The 18,775-nt window shown below is 36.3% G+C and overlaps 3 protein-coding genes across 7 annotated transcripts; all 3 read right to left on the minus strand.

Annotated features, from left to right (window-relative positions):
* Window positions 1–1,109: 1,109 nt before the first annotated feature.
* On the minus strand, window positions 1,110–4,381 carry LOC148768233 (F-box/FBD/LRR-repeat protein At1g13570-like). The gene is made up of 6 exons (XM_088823188.1): window positions 4,193–4,381; window positions 3,060–3,274; window positions 2,019–2,978; window positions 1,756–1,908; window positions 1,546–1,587; window positions 1,110–1,460 (listed from the first exon to the last, which is right to left on the minus strand). The coding sequence occupies exons 2-6, from the start codon at window positions 3,120–3,122 to the stop codon at window positions 1,122–1,124; spliced, it is 1,557 nt and encodes a 518-aa protein (XP_088679314.1). The 5' UTR covers window positions 3,123–3,274; window positions 4,193–4,381; the 3' UTR covers window positions 1,110–1,121.
* A 1,153-nt stretch (window positions 4,382–5,534) lies between these two features.
* Window positions 5,535–8,302, minus strand: LOC105975421 (Subtilase family protein). Its single transcript, XM_088823189.1, has one exon. It carries the CDS (start codon window positions 8,147–8,149, stop codon window positions 5,768–5,770), a length of 2,382 nt encoding a protein of 793 aa, XP_088679315.1. The 5' UTR covers window positions 8,150–8,302; the 3' UTR covers window positions 5,535–5,767.
* A 4,025-nt stretch (window positions 8,303–12,327) lies between these two features.
* Window positions 12,328–18,108, minus strand: LOC105975877 (ARID/BRIGHT DNA-binding domain-containing protein). 5 transcript variants are annotated; one of them, XM_013001117.2, is made up of 16 exons: window positions 17,398–18,108; window positions 16,797–17,160; window positions 16,523–16,711; window positions 16,223–16,276; window positions 16,047–16,135; window positions 15,673–15,949; window positions 15,520–15,576; window positions 15,408–15,439; window positions 15,151–15,286; window positions 14,821–14,994; window positions 13,738–14,355; window positions 13,506–13,643; window positions 13,315–13,413; window positions 13,098–13,198; window positions 12,913–13,003; window positions 12,328–12,823 (listed from the first exon to the last, which is right to left on the minus strand). In XM_013001117.2, the coding sequence occupies exons 2-16, from the start codon at window positions 16,944–16,946 to the stop codon at window positions 12,725–12,727; spliced, it is 2,304 nt and encodes a 767-aa protein (XP_012856571.2). In that variant the 5' UTR covers window positions 16,947–17,160; window positions 17,398–18,108; the 3' UTR covers window positions 12,328–12,724. The 5 variants fall into 5 exon arrangements, with proteins under 5 accessions (XP_012856571.2, XP_012856572.2, XP_088679316.1 ...); XM_013001118.2 differs by having other exon boundaries at window positions 16,797–17,120; window positions 17,398–18,049; XM_088823190.1 differs by having other exon boundaries at window positions 17,402–17,911.
* Window positions 18,109–18,775: the final 667 nt, after the last annotated feature.

Genomic DNA, 18,775 nt, shown 5'->3' on the forward strand with positions numbered 1-18,775 from the left:
ACAATGGGCGGCGCTTCTTCTCTCACCTCCACTCCGAACCTCCTCCCCCGTACTCACTCTACTTCCTATTTTGCTTATTTTTTTTTTCTTTCACACACAACACACATGTAAATGCTGTATTATGTATCTTAATAAAAAAAATATTTGAAATCGTCGATTCCTGAAATTTTATTTGATTACTAATTAATTTTCATTTGACTTTCCTCACAGCAGCGTGTCCTTCGGAATAGCGTTTGACATTGATGGCGTGATTTTGGGTGGAGGATTGCGATGGGTCTGCTACCGGCGACGTATGTGTGCGCGGATGGTGATGGTAATGATGGTTGTGGCGGCGGTTTTGAGTGGAGGATTGCGATGGGTCTGTTGGTTGGTGGCGGCGGTTTTGGGTGGAGGATTGCGATAGGTCTGTTGGCGGCGGCGGTTTTGGGTGGAAGATTGCGATGGGTTTGCTGAATTCGCGCAGAAAAAGAAATTCGCGCAGACATGGCCTTAATCGACTACGTGTGTTTAATCGACTATGTTCAATAGTCGATTAAGGCTTAATCGACTATGTTCGGTAGTCGATTAAGGTTAACCAACTCCAATTGTTAATTTTTTTTTATTTTTTTTTTTGATTTTTTGTTTATTGATTCCAATGTATAAATCAATTACAATGTTTGTATATTTTTTTTAAATATAGTTGATTTTGCATTTTTTTTGTAATTATGATTTGTTATTTTTAATAGCTAAAATTTTAATCGACTATGCATTAATAAACCTGATAGAGAAAAAAATTAAAAAAACCAAAAAAACATTAAAAAAAAAAAATTAGAAACAAAAGAAAAATTAAAAAATTAAAGATTTTCCTTAATCGACTATGAAGCATAGTCGATTTAAGACTAATCGACTATGCTTCATAAGCATAGTCGATTAAATAAACGGAAAAAAAGAAAGAAAAAAAAATAATAATAAATAAAATCCTGGAGCGCTGACCTAGTGATGAGGTGGCGGGCGGGGGTAAAGCTGGAAAATATAATAGCTGAAAATGGGTGTGGACTTTTCTCAAATGGACTAAAATATTTTGGGCCTCCCTTAATTAAAAAAAGTAGTGAGGGGTTTTCTCAAAGAAATTAAGGAAGCATCTATGTTATAACAAAATTTATTCTTGATGGACATTTTTTTATCACTTTCCTTGCCCAAATTTTGGTTTGAGCCCTACCGCCGGGAATATTGTACATAATCACTGCCCCTTCCTTTGCTGTGGCAATATCTACCAGTGGATTAAAATGGCAATAATCAGTTCGTGTATCGAACAAAACCATTTCAATTGACGGGGCAACCTTAGATAATAGTTCGATAATGAACTCTGCTTCAGTTGTGTACCCCATTAACCCAGACATTTCAACCACCTTAAGATTCTTATGACAAAAACCTTCGTACGTTGATCGCGTTACATCAGGAAACGGCATCCTTGCTACTTCCTGTAAAGACCAAGAGCAGATGTTTTAAATGGAAGATTGTTATTACTAATCAAAGAATTGTTTAAATTTGAGTCAATCTTTGTACCGGATGTATTATAAATCTGCGGTTGTAGGTCAGGTACGCTATCTGTGACAAATATGAAAAACATGCACCCACGTAAGAAATAGGACTATTTCTCAAAACATGCACATGAGAAATAGGATTTCTAAAATAAGAAACGCATTTTAATAATATAAATAATTTAAAAATTTAACATGAAATATAAAGTTGGATATTCACAGTGAGAAAATTCACCTTCATTTTGAACTCTTGTAAGTTAGGAGATGCCTTGATCAATGACATGAAGAAGAAAAGGCTTCGGAAAGCTATTGATACAATATTCAATTCGAGCCGCTTGAGAGAGTACAACTGAGGCAAATCAGGAGGAACAGTTGTTCTTTCAGGAGTCTAACAAAAAGAATCGGAACAGGAAAATGTTAGTGATTTACATAAGAGATTAAAAGAAAAAAAAAAAAAAAAAAACTAATAATAATAATAATAATTGCTCTAGCACCAACCCTTGTTTTAACATTCAATACAAGCTTCACCAGTTGAACTGAATAACTCGAGTGTTTATTAGGTTCAAAAATGAACGACTGACAAAACTCCCCACCAAGAGTTAGCTCAGTAAGATTTGGAGTTTTCTTGAACGGCGAGCTGATTTCCCTTCCTTGATATGTACACGAGACAAGATTCTTAACAGATATCTCCAGACTTTCGAGATTCACACAGTCGGATACTTCCAATTGATTCAAGTTTGGTAATGGATCGACAACTTTAAGATTCTTTGTAGACTGAGAGGCTCTTATGCATAAATGTTCTATATAAGGACACGAAGCTAAAAAATACTGAACCACTTCATCCTCGATATCAACATCAACCAATCTAAGCGATCTTAGTGAGCCAAAAACGGACTTCACCTCATGGGAATGTGATAACAACTTCTCCATGCTAGGAAACTTATAACAACAATGGAACCCTTCCTGCTCTAACAAATTCAATTCAAACCTTTTTATCCGCTTCTGATTGACCGACAAACATATCCAATCATAAACGTCACACTTGAACCCATCTCGAAATGACAAATTCAATTCAAACCTCTTTACGTCCTTGTGCATAGCAAAATATATCCAACTATCAATGTCACTAGATCGAACTCGTGAACGTAAATTAGTAAACTGAATAATTAAACTATCAACTGACCCACCCTGATACAAATTGAGTACATGACGCAAACGAGCTTTGAATTTTTCTCTTTTAACTAAAATTGAATTGTCTCCACCATTGAACTCCCTATCATCAAATTCCAACGTCCCAGATATAAACATCCATAAATATCTCCATCTAGTAGAAAGAATGCTAGTCCTCACAGCATCCTTGACGCTCATACGAGACAGAATGGCAATAAGAATATCATCTGGCAAATTTTCAATCCCAATTGCTGTAGTCCGTTTCTTTGCACACAAAGCATCAATATCCTATATCATCACAAATATTAAAAAAAAAATACCATATGAATATAACAACAAGTGTGAATACAAAGAAAGCCAATTACATACCTCCTGTTTCCTCTTCCGTTTTCGTTGTGCGTCTAAATCCGCCTTATACTTGTTCATCTCCATCTCTCACAAGTCTTGGTGAACTAATGTGGCAAAAGATGCAACGTGTTGTGTTAGTTCAACCGATAAAATTAAGGAAAATCAATTAATCTATATGTGTGCAGTGTGTATACATTCCAATTTTAATCTATATTTGTTTTTAGCTCAATTTTTTTCTTCTTGATGTTAACAGGGCCGTTCCTAGGAATTCGGGGGCCCAAGGCGAACTATGTAGATCTTTGAAACGGGGGCCCCTACCAGGGGCAACATTGTCTTTTTTTTTTGTTCGAAGTAATATAACAAAGTAGGTTAAAAAACTTGGGGGTACGGGGGCATCGCCCCCGATGTTTTTTAGAGGTGTTGAGTGTAAGTTTTACACTCAATTTATATTTTCTTATGAGGTTTTTTGTGGAATTATAGGAATTTTGATTGCACAAGGAAACTCTTATATATTACCAAGTCTTAATTAAACCTATATTAAAATCTGGACTTTTTTTACGCAGTCTTAGAGGGTGTTTGGCTAAGCTTATTTTAAACAGCTGATAAGCTCTAACGTCTGATAAGATGTTTTAAGAGCTGATAAGCTGTTACATCTTATTTTTAGGATTAATTTTTAGAGTGTTTGGATAATGGGCTTATTTCATTTTTTTACTCATTAAAAGATCTTAAATAAAAAGGTGGGGTAGAGGTACTTATTTAAAAAGATCTTATTTGCTCTCCAACAGCTTATTTTTTAAAAAAATAAGATCTTTTTCTAAAAATTTACCAAACACTTTGGAAGAGCTTATAAGCTCTAAAACATCTTATAAGCTCCTTTTAACATCTTATAAGCTTAGCCAAACACCCTCTTAGAACAAGAAGAACGAGGTAACGGAGAATCGAAGACAAAGACTTGACGAATCTTCATCATATTTTTTTATTTTATTTCTTTTTCTGAATATATATACTTTTATTATAGATATATTATCAATAAATAGTAATGTATAAGGACTATTTTTCTAAAATCGGGGCCCCTAAAATTCATAAAAAATCGGGGCCCAAGGCGACCGCCTTTCTCGTCTTCCCTCAGAACCGACCGGGCCTGGATGTTAAACATCCGATAGCAGCTGACGGCGGCTGAGAGGGAACCGGCGGCCAGGTTGGTTCTAATGTTTTTTTTTTGTTTTAATTATGCTTAATTTATGTTTAAACCAAATTTAAAATTCCACAAGCGTAGATGAAAAGGCATCGCTATTCAACCTCAAATCTCATGATGAATTAGAAAACAAAATTCGAACTTACATGAAATAAGAAACATTCATATAATTCTATTTAATAACTTATTTATTCAGAAAAAAATTACTCACCATAAACCAATTTGTTTGCAGTTGAATTGAATGGTGCTGGAAGGGACAAAGACTCAAACTTTGCAATAGTATACCTTTTTAAACTTATAAATTAATTATAACTTATAAAATAATAAATATTGTGCTTTTAAACTGGGCTTTGATGGGCTTTGTATTTCAAATACTTGTCAACATATACTTATGGTGAAAGCCCAATACAAAAAGGATGGGTAAATTACAACTACCTCCCTTAGGTAAAGTTTATTTACTAACAAACCCTTCATGTTTTAGACATTACATCCAACCCCTGTAGTTTGTAAATTTCTTACATCCATTTCCCTTCCAAAGGGTTTGTTAGATACTATAACGGGTGATTGTTAACTGTTGATCTGCACACAATCACATACACACACATATGTGTATGTGCGCTTAGTGGAAAGTTATTTCACCACATCATTCCAAGGGGTGTTAATGTAAAACATCTATTAATTGCAGGGGTCCGGACATAATTATGGAAATACTAGTAGGGTTTCGTAAATAGTCCTTACCTCATGGGGACGGTTATAATTTATCCCAAAAAGATACCCTCACCGGAAAATTCGACTTCCGCCCCTAACTGCCGGAAAAAGATTGCTCCTCCCGCACTGTTGGAACAACGCCGTCATCGACGGGTAGTTCGAATTACCAATACTATAGTGTTCGTCAAGAAGAAATCTTAACACTAAATATTTAACAAAGTGATTTTTTTTTTTTAGGGAACAAAGTGATTATTAAGATATGCTATAAAATTAAATGTTTTCACTAAAATACAAACTACAATCATTATAATATTTAGAAAAAAGAAAAAAAAAATCCAAATAAAGCCTAAACTGTTTGGCTGACGAGTCACGAGAGCATGAGAAATGATGGAGACATCAGAAATGTTATGGTGTCTGCCACTACACTATTTTTCACACTAATGGGCCCCACTTTTTAAATAATTTTGTTGTTACCTACCTTTTGTTTATTTTTTTTAGTTTTACTGCATTAAAATCTTTGTTTCTGACCATATAATTGATTTACTTTGCAAACTCCTATGACAAATTCCTGCATATTACTTTAAATGTTTATATTTGTTTGATTGTAATTTTTTTTTTTCTTCACAAAAAACATTCTTGATTCTAACATGTTATTACACAAACTCTTGATCAGCAACACCTACAAACCAACTTACTCTTATAGCTACTTTCTGAACTAGAAAGATGCCCCATTATACATACATATATATATATATATATAAATATATATATAGATATATTAACCTCACAAATCTTTTCTTAGCAAAGATTTAAGGTTTTTTTTGGATCAAAGTGGCTGCTGCAGAGTGACAACTACTGGACTATTCACAATATGTTTCCCATCAGACCACACTATTGACCCACTCTTCACAACCGAACTCCCCTGAGACAACCCCTTCACCGCCTCCACTTGCACCCTTACCAGAAAATTCAACCTCTGCCCCACCCGCCGGAATACTAGCCTCTCCGGCTCCACCACCACCACCACCCCGTGCGGCGGCCGAATTCTCACCGTGTAAATCGAATGCGAATCCCCCACATTCGTCACGCTCCTTATGAAATGCGTCGAGAGCTTACTCTTTCCGTATTGTTGGAAAACCGCCGTCATCGACGGGTAGTTCAAATTACCAATATGCCCCGCCCTCTTCGCCCCGCTACAGTCGGCCCCCTTTCGCGTAATCATTTCGATGTTCTTCGTCGTGTAATTCGAATTGCACAAGAAATCGATGTAATCGTACGAACTTAAATCGTAAACAAGGCCCGGATTCATTGCCTTTTGCGGGTGGACATGGCCCGCCCCGTAATCCATCACCGTTGAAGAATTGCCAGTCGATTCGTCCAACATTGTTTCGCCACGGCTATCGAGATTATAAGCCGTGGTCATCAAGGCCGAGCGGATAGCTGCCGGGCCCCACGCTGGGTGGGCTGCTTTTAGTAAAGCAGCCAGACCAGAGACATGTGGGCAAGCCATTGATGTTCCGGATAAAATATTGAACTCCGTTCGTCGCTTGTCGGACGGGATTCCGCTGGGCCCTACATTGTGGGGCCATGCAGCGAGTATATTCAAACCCGGTGCGATTAGATCGGGCTTTAAAATTTCGGGGGTTTCTGGATTCGGGCCTCTGGCGGAGAAGGAGGCGACAACGGGCGCCGGAGCAACGTTCAGGCGGGTCCCACGGAATATTATCGTTGCGAGCGGCGGAGATTTTGAATTCGATTTCTGAGATAATTGGATGTACTTTCTGATTTCGTCTCCGGCGGAAGCTCCGACAGCCGTCGCCGGCAAGACGTGGCAGTCGGCAACGAGGCCTTCTCCGTCGAAGACTCCGTTGGCTAGAATCATACCAACTCCGCCGGCTTTCTTCACCACTTCACCTTTTGCAGCTCTGGAGTTGATTCCTCTATCGCAGAGTACTATTTTGCCTTTGACCACATTTGGGTCTAATGAACCGTCCAGACAGAGGGAAGAGGAATAACCGTCGCTGCCTTCACTGCCGGCGTAGATTAGTGGGTAGAGCTTATCGTGCGCTAGGGCTGGTCCGCCGTAGACGCTTACGCCGGGAATTATTCTGCCGTTGCCGAGCTTGACTTCAGCGGGGAAATCCCTATCCATGGTACCCGCGCCGACGGTTGTAACCCAGGGAGCGACGTTTGTCACCGTTAATCCGCCGGGGCCGCCGTTGCCGGCGGAGGCGGAGACGAATATTCCGGCGGCGAAAGCGCCGAACGCGCCGATGGCTATGGCGTCGAGGTAGTAGGGCACGACCACTCCGCCCACGCTGAGGGAGATGACATCGACACCGTCGGCTACGGCGGCGTCGAAGGCGGCGAGGATGTCGGAGTCGTAGCAGCCGGCGTTCCAGCAGACTTTGTAAGCCGCGAGCCGAGCCTTGGGCGCCATTCCAGCCGCCATGCCACGAGCGTAGCCGAGAGTCGAAGCTGGAAACACGTACCTTCCGGCGGCAATTGAGGCCGTGTGGGTGCCATGACCGTCGGAATCCCTAGGCGAACGGAACTCAGTAGTCTCGTTCATTTTACCGTTTGTTGCTTCGTATCCGTTGCAGAAATACCTAGCTCCGATTAATTTCAAATTACACGTACTCGCCGGAAAATTCGCACCAGCGACGCATTCGCCCTTCCATTTCGCCGGAGCAGGACCTAAATCTCGATCATTGAAGCTCTCACTCTCGGGCCAGATCCCTGTGTCGATAACTCCAATTACAAGATCCGACCCGAAATCCGACTCCTTCAACAACCCAGCACTATCACCAGTTTTCAGGCCGAGAAACTCCGGCGAGCGCGTGGTGTGCAGTTGCCTCACTTGCTCCGGAATCACCGCAATTATCCCAGGCATGCTTTCCAGCTTGACAGCTTCCGCAGCCGATAGACTGGCGGAGAAACCATGGAAAACGGTGTCGTACGAGTGGATAACGCGGCTCGCGCCACCAGAATCCGGCGACGGAACACCGACGGAAGCGGCGGAGATGGATCTCAGAGAAGATTCATACCAATTACTATGATTGGGGAAAACCGAAGGCTTCGCTTCATGCCTGACACGGATTATGAAGGTTTTCCTATGCTCTGCTGCTTCAATTGATGAAGAAGGCGTAAGAAAAAATGTACAGAAAAAGATGGTAGAAATAATGGTTGTAATTGGAAAAATCGCCATTAGAGGAGATGGGGATTGAGCTCGAGATTTCAGTACTGCATATATATATATATATTTATTTATCGGTTAAAAAAAAGTTAAAAATTAATTTCCAAAAAGAAGGTCAGTGGGCAGAGTAGTGAGCTGTAAAAGAGTGTGGTGTTTATGTGGGACTCCCATTTCAATTGAAATCTAATTATTTATTTATTTATTTACAAATGCTCGTGAAGTATAATTAAATTATGAAAAAATTCATCTTGTTTGAGTTTTTACAAACACACCCTCAACTATAAATTTTCTTACACGTCCACCCTTGTAATGTCAAATTTAGTAGAATCTTCTAGATTATATGAAATATTCTCAATTTTGTACCCATTTTATCCCATTCAATCTCCACGTTTTGAAGCAAAATGATCATAAGATTGTGTGTTTTGGCTTGTAAATATTAGATTGTGGTGCATCAGAAACTGCATTTTTGCATAAAATGAGTACAAACTAAAGAACATTCCACGGAATCTAGAATATTATATTGAATTTGACACCATAAAGGTGGATGTGTAAGAAGATTCATAGTTGTGGGTGGTAGATGTAATTATCCAAACAAGAGGGATTTTTTTGTAATTTGAACATACCTCAGGGGTGATTGTAATTTACCCTTATATTATTTATTTATGAAGATAAATATGTGAATGATAATGGATGGATGAAATTCTAAAAATGAAATTCGTAGCTGGAAAATAAAAAAAGACAAGTTTGGATTTTTCTATTTTTGAAAAAATTGGAAACAATTTTAGTTAATTGGAATTTGTCTTTTCTTCTTATGAAAAATATAAATGGTGAATAATCATTTACTTTTTCAAGTATAATTCAGTATAGAGTTGTTTATGGGATAAATTACAATCGTCACCTTGAGGTAAAACCTATTTACAGACAAAACCCCTCCAATTTCAATAGGGGTTTGATTCAAGAAATTTATAAACTACGGGAGTTTGGATGTAATTTCTTAAATATAAGGGTTGTTTTGTAATTACCCTTTACCTCAGGGAGGTTAGTCTAATTTACCATTGTTTAGACGAGTACAGTAGGTAAATCTTTATAATTCATATACACACAAAAATACACACACGCACACATTGATGTGTGTAAATTAACGATAAAAAATCACTCGATACAATTTTCACATATATAAATAAACAATCATAATGTAATCCGTGTACCTCACCCTGTAAATCATGGATATCAATGTAGTGTAGTTTCCTATCAATTTTATGTGTTAAATGAAGTTTTGATTTAGGAAATTGATTGTGACAGTAAATAAAAAATATTCATAAAATTTATTAAATAATTTAAATATCCAACAAAAATCAAATTCATAAAGTTGGAGATAAATTAGATTTGTTTTTACCATTTAAAGGAAGAAAAAGGAAAATATATACATATGTGGTACTTAAATATGCACGTGCTGCTGCAATTCTTGTTGGGCGGACTATATATATAAATAAAATATCACACGCTTGTACTTATTAATACCTTCAGCAATTAAAGCCTACTTTTCTTTTCCAGCCCAGCCCAACTAGAAACTTGCATTTTCAGCCTCATCTTTTTGGATAATTGCATTTTAAGCCTTGGATATTTGCTAATTTGCCCCTTTACCCTTGATTATTTATGCTTCTTCCTTTTTTGATCTTTTGTATAGAATGACAACTTTGCCCCTCATTTGTAGTATGATGGGTCAGTTTTCAGGTGAGGTTCTGTTTGAAGAATTTATTTGATCCGGAATAAATAAATAAATAATAAAGGAACAATACATTAATCAGAAAAATAACTTATCACTAATACTGCATATTTATTTATTTATATTATTTATAATAATAAAAAAATCTAAAGGGACAGGTTTGGTATTTTGAATGTCGGGAAGACTTGTCGTCGGCATCTCTGACGCTGAATTTCTTCGCATAGAAAAAGCCGCACGTGCCTCTTTTCTTGTACGTTTTCCTTTTTTTGAACTTTTGCTCCGGTAATTATTCGTTTTACTGTGTAACTTCTTCGTGATATACCTCAGTCGGCATTTAATGGGCCCACTAATAAATTAAGTATAAATAAGCAGTCTTCTAAATATAGGGCGTGACGGCCGCGACCGCCATAACGGTATCGGTTATAAACTTTTACGATTTTGTTAAGGCGGTTTGAAATATCGTTTTTTTACGGCGAGGCGGTTTGCTGCAATTTTTGGCGGGTCAAACCGATATATCGGTCAATAAATCGGTTTTTTTTTTTTTTTTTAATTTAAACTAAAATGAAAATAGGTTTTTTTTTTTTTTTTTTTCCAATTCTTTCAACTTCCAAAACCAAACCAAGTACTACCCGTCAACTTGTAACTGGCAAAAAAGAAGAACTTGGCGATAACCCAAAACACGAGTTTATGGTTTGTTATTAGAATTATATAATAACATACGAATAATATGATATAATTATGTTTAAATATTCTTGTATATATATTTTGAATATTACAAATAGCTAGCTTTTTTTTTTACCTGTGGATATTATTTTGAAAGTGAAAAAAAAAAATCAATTTAATAATTGATTATTTTATATAACATTAATTTTTTAAACCTGATATAGTAAAATTTAATAATGTAGTACTATTCATATTTTATAAATCATTAGTTTTTTTAAATTTTACATATTAAGAATTACAATTCAAATATATAGATTAAGATTTTAACAAATCGAATTTTTATATTTATCTCTTAATATATTGATGAAAATAGGAGATTGATAATTGTTGAAAATTAGTAGGAAAAAAATATTAAAAATAAATATGTTCAGAAGTACCATTAGGATAGGATTCTTCACGATTTAGTTTCAATTTTGATAATTGTTAAAAATGATGGTTAGAAGTTAGTAGAGAAAAAAATATTAAAAATAATTAATTACTGAAATACTATTAGGGTTTTAGCTTTTTAGGGTTGACCAGCGTTTCTTTCTTTTATATATAAGATATTTAGAAATATATTACACTCCATAAAAAAAATATATATATAGTACACTAAATTTAAAAATAAATTTATTTCCGATTAATCACCGCCGCGCCGATTTATCGTGTGACGACCCCTAACCGCCACGAACCCGATAACCGCCTTTTAGAATCTTATAAATAAGACACCAATCCCACTGCAAAAAGTACGTTCCCCGCAAATTTCTTGAGTTTTATTGATCATGTGTTCTCTACCCTATTCTCCGTGCTAGCATCTGACTTAGCGTCGGAGGGGTTTTCGTCGGATCAACCCCCAATTTAGTTCACATGCTTTGGTTTTACAGGTTTGATAGCCAAGTCTTCCTCTTTACGTGGTTGGATCATCTGCTCGCGCACAAGAAACCTACACCGTGTTTCCGTCAAATTCATCAAGGTGATCCACACATCATCATTGTGTAACTACGATAAATTAATAACTTTGCCTGAATACAATTTCTTTCAATTGTTCGATAATTTAATGTATTGTTAAATTAATAAAATTTACTATTGTATTAATTTATAGTAAGAGTATAAATAAATGCATAAGGTAAATTATGTCATTAAAGAAACAAATAAGATATAACTAAATTAATTGAAAAACTTTATGAAGAGCATGTGGGGCTTATATAAAAGCACAATTATTAGGTTGGCACTCATTATTATTGTGATATACATATATATGGAATGCTCACTAAAGTTGGTATTTGAACTCAAAACCACAACTTTAATCATGACAACTCAATGCCAATTAAGTTTTTGAATGAAAGCTTTATTTGAAATTTGGGTCAAATTTAAATTTTATTTTTTGGAGTTTTCTTTACTTTATAATTATTATCTACTTTAATGTTCTATCAATTATTATTACCCTATGTCATTGTTTAGTAGCTTTTGTTGATCCCCATGTAACACAAATTGGCGTAGTTAAGCATCTCTTTAATTTGTTATTTGTCCTTTCATTTTTCAAAAATTGCATTTAAGCCCCAACTTTTTGGTGGTATCGTACTAAGGTAATATTTGCATACACTTGCTTATAATCTATTTTAAAGTGTTTGCATTATCAACTTTTGCGTTTGTTTAAGTTGTAATTCTGAAAGCACATTTAAGCCTGTTTTTTCAATTTAAGCTGATTTTCCAGCATATTTATAAACACGAACAACTTCTAAAAATTAGCAATCTAATGCAATTGGAACTCATTACATTTTCATAAAACTAGAAGGCAAAAAAAAATTACAAAATGTTTTTTAAAAAAAATATCAAAATGCATATATTACACATCAGGTAACTAATTTGGCTAATGTACCGAAGCAGCCCCCCAAACTCCACAATTGGGAGCATTTCCTACATCCTACATTCTTTTCCAATTACATTTCCACCCCCCACATGTATTCAATATCTCACATTTGCCCCACCTTTTTGCAGGATCTATCTATGGAACCCCTTGACTCAAAATATATGATGCATTCTTTGCAAATGAGTGGGAAAATATTTTCTCCTCCTTGGAGACAAACTCAACACTGAGGATTTGGCAAAGGACCAAAAGAAATATTGGGTGGTTAAAAAAAAGAATTTATGAGGTGGCATCAAGAATATCCGTTCCCCGATTTCGGTATCTTTTTCTTGTAATTCGAAACGCTGCATTGTGGGCATATATACTCCAGCCCATCTGTCTTGGCGTAATCCTGTTAAAATCATTTAATCGGGGTTAAAAAAAAAAATTCAGACGAAACGATTTACGATTTAATGTTTTTAGGGAATATGAAAATATTACTTTAAAGGCACCCAAACCAGGCCGTCGATCGCAGCCAAAGTGGGCCCACTCCCCACACAAACCGCAGTTAACCCAATCTCCAGGCGCGCTACTGTTAAAGGTCGAAAAATGTTCAAAATTAGTTAATAAATTAATTAATTAATTTAAGAAATAATAATGAACGAAAAGAAGGTTGGAATTATAACCTGTGGCACAATAAACAGCATTCTCCATCTACATCGTCGTGGGCCAATTCGTATTCCAAAAGGTACGTTTCGTAGTGCCTCTTGAGTGTATTTCCGACACCCTGGTTTAGAATACAATACAAAAAACGATATTATGATTAAAAGATTGAATATTACTATTATTTTTACAAATAATCAAGGGTAAATTAATTAATCAAGATTGAGTTTCGAGGCGTACGGTCATTCGATTGGTGACTGTGTGATTTCGCATCTTCGAGAAAACCTGCCCTTTCCAATTGATGCCATTGCCAACGTGAAAACCCCCTCTCGTAACCACCTGATTAAGATCCCATTTAAAAATTTGGTAGAAGTAATTAATAATTATTCCGTTTCTTTAAAAAATATTATTATTGTAAAAAGAAGTCTCACCTCACGGTACAAGTTAAAGAGATCGAGACGCTTTGCATTGAGTATAGCATCTGGGAACTCGTCAATCCCATTTTGAGGAATAAGACGGTTATGCCCTCGAAGGATGAGAAATTGCATTACATCCTTCAAAAATTCCTCCTGACAAAAATATGACGAAGGCCTTACGAAAGTTAATTTTTCATCCCCATTAATTTGGAAACACACACACACACACAAAAGACGAAGAAATTACCTCGGAGCACACATGCAGAGGGCTTCTTCCACAACCATGCTTCTTCAAAGGAAGTGGATTCAAAGATATGACCTGTTTGGCTTGATAAGAACCGGAACCCGATTTCCGACTAACCGGAGTAACACTAACATGTTTGGCAGGAGCAGAAGGCAAACTAGCCTTCACATAACTCCCATCTAGGTGGTGGTGCAAATCAAAATCGGCAATTCTCGAAAACGGAAGCATTTTCTGGTGACGAACATGAGGAATCGGCCTGAGTGCAGCTATCTTAATTTTTCGTTTAGCACTTGAAAGTGACGTGTTGACCCCGTTTGACAATTTAATTTCTTTATTATTGTTCTCGTTTACTGAAGAAGATAAACCGTTTAAAGTAACGGGGACGGTTTCTTGGTAAATAGAGGGCCTCTTTCTACTAGGAGGAGGAGCTCTTAACCACGATGGTGGGGTGGTGAATTTAAAATCGTTTGATCGGGAAATATTTTCTTGTTTAGTGCAGAAAAAAAGAAGTCTTTCGGAATCTTCTTTCTCAAATGAAGCTACAGCTAATCCTTGGATACCCGCTATTCCGAGTGCAACTAAAGAACGGTACGAAATATCGGGTGCTAGTTGCCTCAAGACCTGAAATTGAAATCAAGAAGAAAAAAAACTTTTAAGACCTAAAAGATAATATTATTTAGAAAAAGATGTAAATAAACGTGAGAATATACCCAATAATTCCCACATGATATAGCATTGTATAAATCTCTATACATATTATCGAAGCCCAAGATTATCGCAATGTTCGTTCCTTTTAATTTGACATAAATAGAATTGCAGTCGTGCAAACTGTTAAATTTTATTGTGCTCTACGAATATTTAATTTTTTGAATATTTTGTCCGATTTCTGTTGATATTTTTAAAATTTCGCGGGAAATTGTGGCATGAAATCAAGTAATTTTTGCTCGATTCTATAAAAGACCCCGATCAGCGAAAATTACTATATTAGATCATCTAAACAAAAGGTAAAAAAACGGTTGCTCCACAAGGTAAAAAGACAACGGTCTAAAACTAATTGCAAATTAAAAATTAATAAGAATTAGTAACCTGTGTAGCCCAAGAAGGAACCTTCATACAAACTTCAAATACGGTTGCTCCACAAGCTATCGAGACGGATCTACGAGGTTCGGACAGAGGTGGTTTGTTTTCGTCAGAGTTCGGCATTGCCTGAATCAGCCGACTCTTGTCGATGATTTCACTCTTTATATGGTTTTCCAATAGCTACAGAAATAGGTTGAACATTGTAAAGATTCAGCAAATACACACACACACACACACACACACACACACACACATATATATATATATATATATATATATATATATATATATATATATATATATATATATAGTAAATTTATAATAATGCATAGTTACCTGATCATCGAAACATGTCTGAGCACTCCCAGATACCAAGAGAGAAATGTGAGCTGAGCTAGTGGTCGATAAATCACACCGCATTGTAACCACCCCACGAGAAAACGAGCCCGCTTGCAGTGGTGGAGGAAGCGCACTTAACCATAAAAAAAAGAAGAAAAAAAAACTTTTGTCAGAACTCAACTAATTCGCCACATAGAACCAAAATTCTTCACTCGGTGTTTTAGCATATATGTTAGCACAGCATACATACATACCTCACCCGGTTATGAAGTTTGCTCCCTCGCATCTGAATCATCATTTAAAATAAATAAATAAATCAGTACTGAAATCGAGGAAATTGGAAAGTAGTATCGAGGTGAAACTTACTTCAATATTGAGGAGTGCATTAAGACCATCCTCCAAAGAACCGAGCAGAGAAGCATCCTGAAAAAAAAAAATGTTCAGAACCCTTTTTCCAGTTAAGTATAAAGGCAAAGAAGCGATATATATACGTATAAGAAATAAAGTCCACGCCATTACCAAAGAAGTTGTCCTTCCACAGACAAGAAACCTCGTATTCACATCATCGTCGTATATTTTAATGGCGGGAAGGGGACCAGAAGAAAGGCTTTCTTCATCTTCATCTTCATCATTTACACGATCCTCCTCCATTTCAGGGGCGTCAACGGTAATCTTTGGAGCTTCCCCAATAAGAGTGGGGCCCACTTCATCGTTAACGAGATTATTACCTCGAAGACAGTGAAGCCTAAACGAGGCATCTGCGAGTTTAAACGAATCCCATGTATGGCATGACGAACTGCAGATCGGCAAAAGAGAAGAACTTAAAAGATCGAACGATTTGGCGTTTAATGGTAGGAATAAATTTTGGAACGAGTATAATGAATACCACATACCTTTGTATTGAAGAGAATAATGCGTGGCGAAAATGGCTTGCTTCGTAGCACGAAAATGAGTTATTCCAGTATATTACGTAAGGAATTCCCTAAAAATATAAAGGTGATTAGAAAATTCGTCGAAGAACTTATATCGTACAAAACTACGTCTAGAAAATTTTACGCATTGCATTTACCTTAGAGTGAAGAGACTTGGCCAACCTTTCACCATTTGGTACCTCCAAATACACCTTCATTAAGAGTTTAATTCCCAATCAGATAAAATCGCAAACGTCTACTAGAGTTAGACACACAGCTCGTCTTTAACCTTAACAATATTTCGAAAAAAGAAACTACATATGTACGTCCGTAGTACGTAGCCCACAACCAATTAGTAAAAACGTGATAACAACTTAACGAGGAATATACAACAGAGTAATTAGCATTCCGGAACAAAAAATACCCAGAAATGAATTTTGTTACAGAAAATAACATACCGTTGTTGGCAATTTGGAGTTAAAAAGTCCGGTTATAGCTTCTGGAGAGGACAATTCAAACCCTCCCCAAACGATTGATCCGATTTTATCATTCTCCAAATGCTCTCCTTGTAAATACACAAGATTTGCCTGCGATGAATCAAGAACTTTGCTAAACTCATCTACGGTAGGGTTCTTCAATGTTTGGACCTGTGTCGAACATAATAACAAAACAAATGTCAAATGCAGCTAACATTTTAACGATTTAACGAATTTAAGAAGCATCAATTTGCACCTCTAAGCGCCCCGAAGAAACAATTTCTGGGAACGGGAAGTTTGGCCTCTCGTCTAACACATTTTGGCTATGCTTATTTTCGGCAGCTCGGTTACATAAAACGGCTAGAAGATTGCAAGTGTTTTTCAAAGCTCCTTGCGTATGGAACATATTCCGAAGTTGTTTGCTCTTACTCGGAGAAAAGGGCAAAAACTTATAGTGAAAAGAATTCTTCTAAAAAATCTCGTTATCCACTTCGAAATTCGAAACCACGTTCGAGCAACATGCCACCAAGGTTTGATGGATGAAGCTTCACTTCAATTACAGCTACCAACTTGAAAAAAACTTCTTTTCCCCAAAAAGAAAAACAAAATCAAAACTTGATCTGCAAAACAAAAAATTAAATTAACACCACATTACAAAGACAAAAATCAAAGACAAGGCAAACAATCTTCTTCAACATCAGCAATTGGAAAAAAAAAAAAAAAATCAACTACAATTCTCAAAAGAGAAGAAGAACCCTAAAAAAACAAACAACCAAAACTTGTAGAAAAAATCACAAAATCAGCAGAAAATAACAACAATTGAGAGAAACCCAGATGAGAAAACAAGAAAAACTCACCGACCCAGATGAAGATTTGGAGCAACTCCAACAACCCAGATGAAGAAATCAACAGAGATCGCAGCTTCGGCAAACAAATCAATAATAATAATAATAATAATAATATACTCCTATTGCGTAAAGAGGGTAATAAAAAAGAAACCCTAATGCCACCACTTTTTTAATTCCACCCCGACCCAATTAAAATCAAACCCAAAAAATAAGTATAAAAAATAAAAATAAAAAAAATCGTGTGTTTCAAGAATCTTTATCAACTGATCGAATGAGCGATGGGACTACCTCTATCCACCGCTGGATCAACACAATCCCAAAAAAAAAAAAAAAAAGATTAAATCTTTATAATAATAAACCAAAATAAAATCCTGAGCGAATTTCTGTGTTTTTACTTAAATTGCGAAGTATTATTATTACTAAGACGCTGTGTTGTCAGCTTTAATGCAGTACTTTTGAAATATTTCTCGCATTATCCAAGTCAAACACACTCCATATTACTAAATCTTTAATTCCAAACCACAGTTCTTGGTTTTTTTTAGGTGTGTTTTAACCGTGTAATAAAAAAAATTAAGGTTTTGATTCGTGCAGTTTTCAAGAAACGGTGAAAACGGTTATTTATTTTATTTATTGTGAATAAAAATCCAACGTGAAATGGAAGAGTTTGCTGGGTGCTTGAGAGATTTGAGTTTTTCGTGTTCTTTCCCTTCATTTTTATTTTTTATTTTTTGTGAATTTTCCTTTTTGTAGAAATTCATTTAAATTTTTTTTTAATAGTATGATATATGATTATTAGTTATTACAACATTTGCACTCTAATAAACTAGGGTTGTGATCTAATAAACTAGCCGAACTCGCCAGATTTGGCAGGCTCGACCTCGAGCCCAAACGTATTATCATTAATTTAGAGGGTAAATTACAAACACCTGTAGGGATTCTACCCAAAGAAAGCTTACAAAATGAAACTCAGAAGAGATGTTAGTAAAATAACATCACAAGATAAATAAATATGAATGTATAAACAGAAGTATGAAATTGAAGACAGCTCAGTCTTCCAAACCGATTCACACACACAGATCCACAAAGGTATCCACTGTTACACACACACACAGTCTAGGATTGCACCATACTCAGAACCAATCCCTCTCTCTGCACTCAAACCCCTCAAACCACCCAGATTATCAGTAAGACCACGAAGAAGAAGCACTCAGCTCCTCACCCACTCACCACAGACCCAACTCACAGAAGAAGAAGGCAAGGTGTTTGAAATTAGGGTTTCAATCTAGGTCTTACCCTCTGCCACACATCTCTCCGCCTTAAATAGTGACTCCAGTCAAATGGAGCCGTTGAAGAGACAACCACTGGGACAAGCACGGCCAAGGACGGC

The sequence above is a fragment of the Erythranthe guttata genome, chromosome 9, assembly GCF_056151865.1.
Source record: "Erythranthe guttata isolate IM_541 chromosome 9, IM_541, whole genome shotgun sequence".
In the NCBI taxonomy this organism is placed as follows: domain Eukaryota; kingdom Viridiplantae; phylum Streptophyta; class Magnoliopsida; order Lamiales; family Phrymaceae; genus Erythranthe; species Erythranthe guttata.